Source organism: Ictalurus furcatus, chromosome 17 (genome assembly GCF_023375685.1).
Source record: "Ictalurus furcatus strain D&B chromosome 17, Billie_1.0, whole genome shotgun sequence".
Taxonomy (NCBI): domain Eukaryota; kingdom Metazoa; phylum Chordata; class Actinopteri; order Siluriformes; family Ictaluridae; genus Ictalurus; species Ictalurus furcatus.
The window spans coordinates 3,885,075-3,895,074 of NC_071271.1; the positions used below are offsets into that span (position 1 = coordinate 3,885,075).

At 34.8% G+C, this 10,000-nt stretch overlaps 1 protein-coding gene across 1 annotated transcript in view; it reads right to left on the minus strand.

Annotated features, from left to right (window-relative positions):
• grm5b (glutamate receptor, metabotropic 5b) overlaps positions 1-10,000 on the minus strand; it is a 49,591-nt gene that overhangs the window by 24,553 nt on the left and 15,038 nt on the right. The window contains exon 3 of the mRNA XM_053647040.1: positions 6,793-7,042. Coding sequence (XP_053503015.1) covers positions 6,793-7,042 — 250 coding nt within the window. The remainder of the gene's footprint in view (positions 1-6,792; positions 7,043-10,000) is intronic.

The window sequence follows — 10,000 nt, forward strand, 5'->3', positions numbered from 1 at the left end:
TAAACTACAGTGATATTACACCAATACTACAGCAAAACTACAGTGATATTGCACTAATACTACAGCAAACCTACATCACAGCAAGACTACAGCAAGACTGCAGGGATATTACACTAATGCTACTGTGAAACTACATCACAGCAAGTCTACAGCAAAACTACAGTGATATTACACTAATACTACAGCAAAAATACATCACAGCAAGACTACAGCAAAACTACAGTGACATTACACTAATACTACAGCAAAACTACAACATATCAATACTACTACAGCAAAACTATAGTGATATTACACTAATACTACAGCAAAAATACATCATAGCAAGACTACAGCAAAACTACAGTGACATTACACTAATACTACAGCAAAACTACAACATATCAATACTACTACAGCAAAACTACAGTGATATTACACTAATACTACAGTAAAACTACATAAATACTACTACAACAAAACTACAATAATATTACACTAATACTACAGCACAACTATATCACAGCAAGACTACAGCAAAACTATAGTAATATTACACCAATACTACAGCAAAACTACATCACAGCAAAACTACAGTTATATTACACTAATACTACAGCAAAACTACAGTGGTATTACACTAATACGACAGCAAAACTACATCACAGCCAAACTACAGTAATATTACACCAATACTACAGCAAAACTACAGTGATATTACACTAATACTACAGCAAAACTACAGTGATATTATACCAATACTACAGCAAAACTACATCACAGCCAAACTACAGTAATATTACACCAATACTACAGCAAAACTACAGTGATATTACATCAATACTACAGCGAAACTACATCACAGCCAAACTACAGTAATATTACACTAATACTACAGCCAAACTACAGTAATGTTACACGAATACTACAGCGAAACTACATTACAGCCAAACTACAGAAAAACGGCAGTGATATTACCCTAATACTACAGCAAAACTACAATATAACTTTGATATTACAGCAAACCTACAGTAATATTACACTAAAGCTGTAGTTAAACAAATGCTACAGCGAAACTACAATATTTTAAGTCTACACGCAATATTATATCAATGATGCAGTAAAACGACAGTAATACTGATACTTTACGGTTGCACTGCAGTCATATTACACTAATACTACAGCACAACTACAGCACAATACTACAGTAATAGCACAAAAATACAATGGCAAAACTACATTATAACATCAAGATTACAGCAAGACTGCTACAGTTAATTACACTAATCCTACAGTACAGCAAAACTAGAGTAATATATTAATAATTAATAGCAAAACTGCATGGCACATTCAATTTACTAAACACACACACACACACACACACACACACACACACACACACACACAGAGAGAGAGAGTAAATATAGACACATTTGTGAATGCAGCAGCAAATGCTCTGGGGTAATATTTGTCATAACTCAAGTAGAGCTGCAATAACTAATCGATAGAATCAATAACAATCAAGGTTCAGTGAAAGGGAGATTTTATTATTAATTTAGGACCGTAGTTTAATTCAGTGCTTTTTGTCCATCCATAAAAAGTAATGCATATATACTATTATATTATATATATATTTATATATATATATATATATATATATATATATATATATATATATATATATATATATATATATATATATACATACACACACACACACACACACACATATATAAGTATTTATGCATTTTTTTAATGGATGCACAAAAAGCATTGAATTAAACTACAGTCCTACATGAATAATATACATTCTGGTGTGTGTCGGTGTGTATTGGGTTCTTTTCAGTCTTAATTAGACAGACAGTTGTGTAAAGTTTCAGTCTGAAGTTTATATTTGTAACACTCAAGTTTGTGGATTTCATTTTTAAAAAACGAAAAAATGGTACTGAAAGTTTGCCCCGCCCCATCCGATTACTCGATTAATTATAAAAATAATTGGCCAACTAATCGATTATGAAAATAATCGTTAGTTGCAGCCCTAAACTCAAGGTGTGTGTGTGTGTGTGTGTGTGTGTGTGTGTGTGTGTGTGTGTTAAACATACCATAAGATACAGAAGCAGTGTGTGACTGTATTTTTGTCTCTGTACATTCGTTTATTGATTTGATTAACAAATTAAATTAGATTCACTCACACAAACACACTCTCTCACACACTCACTCACAGACACACTCACACAGACTCTCTTTCTCTCTACTGAAATGGATTATGTGAAATACTAAGAAAGGCATTTTAGTTACAGAATAAATATGGGACAAAGGAATAAAGACGGGAATAAAAAAGGGGAAGATGTGGTGAGAAATGCGGACACTCCAATGTTCCCCTAAGACCGTGGTAGTGGTCGTTTCCATGGCGACCTGGGCACGACTGACACAGCCACATGCTGAAAATGTTATCATGGCTTTAATAAAGGATTCAGTGTTTGTATTAAATGTTAATTATAATTAGGATTTGCACATCCTAATAATCCCAATAATGTTCATTTGTTTCTTAAATTAGGAAAGGCCGATATGTCGAGTCGAGAAACCATCATTTCTAAATGTAAAAAAGTAACACCTAAAAAAAGTTTTCTAGGCCTACTACACCAACACTGCAACATAAAATCAATAATACCGCAAAACAACAATAATACCACACTAATACTAAAGAAAATCTACTGATATATCGTACTAATACTACAGTAATTTTATAACAGAGCATCACTGTAAAATGACTGTAAAACCAGTAATATTACAATAATACAACAGCAAAACTACAACATAACATCAATACTCCAATTTCAACTATTCCTAAAATATACCAACATAACATCAAAACTACCACATGAATACTAAGGCAAGTCTACTGTAATACTATAATAATGCTACAGTAAACCTACAGTATGAACAAGCTACAGCAAAACAACAATAATATTACACCAATACTAAAGCAGATCTGTAGTAATATCATAGCAATACTACAGTAGTAATAAACTGATACTATGGAAAGGCTATATTCAAGCAAAAGTACGGTAATTACAGTAAAACTACAGCAAAACTAATATTACAATATAGTATTGTAATATTTAGGCAATCTTTTTAAGCATACAGACATATCACAATACCGCAGTACAAGGACACTAATACAACAGCAACGATATACAGTAGTAATATTAAACTAATGCTACAGTAAAATCAATACTCCAGCAAATCTATAGTAACATTATAATAATTCTACAGCAAAACGACAGTAATATTACACTAATACTACAGTAAAATGATGACAATATCACAATAACACTACAGCAAAACTATGTTGTTACACTAATACTACAGTAAAACTACAGTAACACCACATTAATGCTACAGCAATACTATGGTAATGTTACACTAATACTACACTTATACTACAGTAACACCACATTAATGCTACAGCAATACTATGGTAATGTTACACTAATACTACACTTATACTACAGTAACACCACATTAATGCTACAGCAATACTATGGTAATGTTACACTAATACTACAGTAACACCACATTAATACTACAGCAATACTATGGTAATGTTACACTAATACTACAGTAAAACTACAGTAACACCACATTAATGTTACAGCAATACTATGGTAATGTTACACTAATACTACACTAATACTACAGTAACACCACATTAATGCCACAGCAATACTATGGTAATGTTACACTAATACTACACTAATACTACAGTAACACCACATTAATGCTACAGCAATACTATGGTAATGTTACACTAATACTACACTAATACTACAGTAACACCACATTAATACTACAGCAATACTATGGTAATGTTACACTAATACTACAGTAAAACTACAGTAACACCACATTAATGTTACAGCAATACTATGGTAATGTTACACTAATACTACACTAATACTACAGTAACACCACATTAATGCCACAGCAATACTATGGTAATGTTACACTAATACTACACTAATACTACAGTAACACCACATTAATGCCACAGCAATACTATGGTAATGTTACACTAATACTACACTAATACTACAGTAACACCACATTAATACTACAGCAATACTATGGTAATGTTACACTAATACTACAGTAAAACTACAGTAACACCACATTAATGCCACAGCAATACTATGGTAATGTTACACTAATACTACAGTAACACCACATTAATGCTACAGCAATACTATGGTAATGTTACACTAATACTACAGTAAAACTACAGTAACACCACATTAATGCCACAGCAATACTATGGTAATGTTACACTAATACTACAGTAAAACTACAGTAACACCACATTAATGCTACAGCAATACTATGGTAATGTTACACTAATACTACAGTAAAACTACAGTAACACCACATTAATGCTACAGCAATACTATGGTAATGTTACACTAATACTACAGTAAAACTACAGTAACACCACATTACTGCTACAGCAATACTATGGTAATGTTACACTAATACTACAGTAAGACTACAGTAACACCACATTACTGCTACAGCAATACTATGGTAATGTTACACTAATACTACAGTAACACCACATTAATGCTACAGCAATACTATGGTAATGTTACACTAATACTACACTAATACTACAGTAACACCACATTAATACTACAGCAATACTATGGTAATGTTACACTAATACTACAGTAACACCACATTAATGCTACAGCAATACTATGGTAATGTTACACTAATACTACAGTAAAACTACAGTAACACCACATTAATACTACAGCAATACTATGGTAATGTTACACTAATACTACACTAATACTACAGTAACACCACATTAATGCTACAGCAATACTATGGTAATGTTACACTAATACTACAGTAAAACTACAGTAACACCACATTAATACTACAGCAATACTATGGTAATGTTACACTAATACTACACTAATACTACAGTAACACCACATTAATGCTACAGCAATACTATGGTAATGTTACACTAATACTACAGTAAAACTACAGTAACACCACATTAATACTACAGCAATACTATGGTAATGTTACACTAATACTACAGTAAAACTACAGTAACACCACATTAATGCTACAGCAATACTATGGTAATGTTACACTAATACTACAGTAACACCACATTAATGCCACAGCAATACTATGGTAATGTTACACTAATACTACAGTAAAACTACAGTAACACCACATTAATGCTACAGCAGTACTATGGTAATGTTACACTAATACTACAGTAACACCACATTAATGCCACAGCAATACTATGGTAATGTTACACTAATACTACAGTAAAACTACAGTAACACCACATTAATGCTACAGCAATACTATGGTAATGTTACACTAATACTACAGTAACACCACATTAATGCCACAGCAATACTATGGTAATGTTACACTAATACTACAGTAAAACTACAGTAACACCACATTAATGCTACAGCAGTACTATGGTAATGTTACACTAATACTACAGTAAAACTACAGTAACACCACATTAATGCTACAGCAGTACTATGGTAATGTTACACTAATACTACGGTATTATGTCGAAAACATTGTGAAACTATTTCGAACATAATAGAATAATGTTCTCTAAGAATTCTGGGAGTTGGTGTTTTTAGCATCAGGAGGTGTCAAGAGAACAGGGTTCAGTGCTCAATATAGCCTAATGACGCATAAGGACAGAAGACAGGGTGGTGATTTGGTGAGGGTGTGTGTGTTGGGGGGTTTTAATGACAGCAGGGACGATTTACTGGAGCACTGAGGCATTAAGATCTCTCTCTCTCACACACACACACACACACACACACACACACACACAAAACAGAGCGAGTAAGTCATTAATATATAAAACCACATTTATCCACTATTAGACTGAATCCTGGCAAACACTCTTATTGATCCTGGCAGAGTTCACATGAACTCAGTCAAGAAACTGCTGACGGTTGTTGCCTTGAAGCATCATCTGGACTCTTTTCTCTATTTCTGTCTTTCCACTTTCGTTTAACGCCGGTGACTATTTAATGACGTTCGTGTGTGTGTGTGTGATGATGGTGATCATGAATTTGATGATGATAGTGATGATACTCATGACGCCAGTGGCGATGCTGCTGCTGTGGATGGTTATGGCAATGGTCATAGTTAGAGTGCGGGACATTATCATAACATTTATGATAGCGATGATGATGGGACAGCTTTTAAAAATAAAGAAATAAATAAATAAACGGAACGAATGCCGCCTACTAAGGCAGGAAGGCAGCGAGTAGTGTCCGAATCGAAGGTTTGCACACAATCATGCCTTCTGAGGTGTCTTGAAGGCAGCATCCACATGCCCTTCACTCTCCTTCATATTCCATAACTCCACGCATCAAGCAGGTGTTTACAAAAAAATGTCAGGGGAGCAATTTATAGACAAACAAGTTCAAACATTTGTAAATATTATTTTGAGTGAAATCACAGAGTATTAGTTTTATTTTCCCCAATGATACTTCATTCCGTCTTACTTAACTTGAACGTATGGTGACTATAGTGTGCACGCTGGTAACCTAGCAACGTGGCGATGAGGTGGCGCTGCCTTCGAAGCCCGTCTCAAACCGTACACATACCTTTGAAGCCTTATGAGACTACATATGCATCAAGGCAGCGATGCCTTCAGTTTCCGTACACACCTGTGACTGATGATTATGATAATGGAGATGATGAAGATGATGATGATGATGATGATGATGATGCCTCGCAGTCTCAGACCTGCCAACAAGCATGAACTCCCCGGACAGGTTCTGGCGTCTCATGGCCATGAGGATGCCTCGGACAGTCATGCCTTCACAGAAACACACCACCACGCGCGCCTTGGGCAGACGAACGCGCAGCTTCGCCAGCAGACGGTCAAAGCTCTGTTCGCCTGCATTACTCCAGATCTTATCCGAGTGTGCGATGCAGATCCCTTCCTTCAGAGCCATCTCCTTGAATGCCGCTATTCCACTTTCACCATAGTTACCTGGAGAGAGAGACACACACAGAGAGAGAGAGAGAGAGAATTCTGCATTATGTAGATAAATCAGAGTGATTGTACAGTGCATATACAGTGAGAGAAAGGCGGCTGAGTGTAATGAAGAACCAAGGGCGTGTGAAAGAGCGAACAAGGAAGCAAAACGTAAGAATATTTTAGAGAAAGTGATCCAGAAAGAGAAAGAGAGAGAGGGCCAGAGGGAATCTAGGCAGGGTGGGGTGAGGGGGGTTAAAGAATGCAAAATAATGAGTAGAAAATGGGGGGGGGGGAAAAAAGAGGGAGAGAGAAAGGCATAAATCTTGTATAAACGTGATGCGTCATAATCAAGTAATGAGAAAGAGAGTGAGACTGGCGGAGGAAATAAAAGATAGGAAAGATGTAGAACGAAATGAGTGCTGCAAAGACCCCCAAGGACATTTAACAGAGGGAAATAATGGGAACGCAGAGTGGGCAAAGGACACAAAGAGGAAACAGGACTGAGTGGATGATGGAGAAAAGAGAAAGGAGGTGAAAGACGTAACGTTTGTAGACGTAGAGCAAGAGAAGATGTTAGAAAAGGGAAATGAAAAAAAAAAAAGACAGAGAGCGACGGGTAAGGAAGAGTGAGAGAAAAAGATAGGTGTCAAAAATGAAATGTGTGGATGTGAAGTATTGGGAATGAGTTATTTATAATGAGGGGGTGGGGCCATGGCTGTGATTGACAGGTGTTATTACCTCCCCAACTCAAGGAAGGAGTTCTATATTGCTGCATGGTAGATAAAGATGAACGCGAATGTAGTACGGCAGTGCTGCGCAGCATGTTTCTGTATGCTTGTATAAGTGTGCCTTTGTGTGTGTGTGTGTGTGTGTGTGTGTGTGTAAGGTGGCCACTGGTCTCTGTGGAGGCATGTAAAGTCCTGTAATTAGTCTCACAGTGAGAGCATCAGAAAGCACACACACACGCAGATGGTACACACACACACACACACACACACACACACACACACACAAACACACAATGAAGTGTATCATTAGTTCACTTATTACCACACGAATCACATAACAACACAACGTAACACAGCCTGGCGTTATACGACGTAATATACCAACATAATGAAACAAAACAACCAGCATTATGACAATGCAATGTAACATGCCATGACTACATGACACGATGTAACGTAACATAATGTGTCCTAACGTAACACGAAATGACACAACTTAATATAAAGTAATACGGAAAATAACATAACGTAACGTAAAATTGACAGACATGACAACGCAACGCAACACAACATCACGCGTAACACGAGGTAACATAACGTAACAAAGTCACAGAATGTAACGGAGCATGATGTAACACGCGCTAACGTGACATAGCATAACATATAAAGAAACATGATGTAACTTTAATGCAACATGAAATAACATCACGCATCCGAACTAAACACGATGTAACAAAATATGATACGACGTCACATGACGCAAAATAACATAACTTAACATGCTATAGTTTAATGAAACATGACTTAATGTAACGTATCTTAACGTATCATGACTTAATGTAACGTATCTTAACGTATCATGATTTAATGTAACGTATCTTAACGTATCATGATTTAATGTAACGTATCTTAACGTATCATGATTTAATGTAACGTATCTTAACGTATCATGATTTAATGTAACGTATCTTAACGTATCATGATTTAATGTAACGTATCTTAACGTATCATGATTTAATGTAACGTATCTTAACGTATCATGATTTAATGTAACGTATCTTAACGTATCATGACTTAATGTAACGTATCTTAACGTATCATGACGTAATGTAACGTATCTTAACGTATCATGATTTAATGTAACGTATCTTAACGTATCATGACGTAATGTAACGTATCTTAACGTATCATGATGTAATGTAACGTATCTTAACGTATCATGACGTAATGTAACGTATCTTAACGTATCATGACTTAATGTAACGTATCTTAACGTATCATGATTTAATGTAACGTATCTTAACGTATCATGACTTAATGTAACGTATCTTAACGTATCATGATTTAATGTAACGTATCTTAACGTATCATGACTTAATGTAACGTATCTTAACGTATCATGATTTAATGTAACGTATCTTAACGTATCATGATTTAATGTAACGTATCTTAACGTATCATGATGTAATGTAACGTATCTTAACGTATCATGATGTAATGTAACGTATCTTAACGTATCATGATTTAATGTAACGTATCTTAACGTATCATGATTTAATGTAACGTATCTTAACGTATCATGACTTAATGTAACGTATCTTAACGTATCATGACTTAATGTAACGTATCTTAACGTATCATGACGTAATGTAACGTATCTTAACGTATCATGATTTAATGTAACGTATCTTAACGTATCATGACTTAATGTAACGTATCTTAACGTATCATGACTTAATGTAACGTATCTTAACGTATCATGATGTAATGTAACGTATCTTAACGTATCATGACTTAATGTAACGTATCTTAACGTATCATGATTTAATGTAACGTATCTTAACGTATCATGACTTAATGTAACGTATCTTAACGTATCATGATTTAATGTAACGTATCTTAACGTATCATGATTTAATGTAACGTATCTTAACGTATCATGATTTAATGTAACGTATCTTAACGTATCATGATGTAATGTAACGTATCTTAACGTATCATGATTTAATGTAACGTATCTTAACGTATCATGATGTAATGTAACGTATCTTAACGTATCATGATTTAATGTAACGTATCTTAACGTATCATGATGTAATGTAACGTATCTTAACGTATCATGATTTAATGTAACGTATCTTAACGTATCATGATTTAATGTAACGTATCATGACGTAATGTAACGTATCTTAACGTATCATGACGTAATGTAACGTATCTTAACGTATCATGACGTAATGTA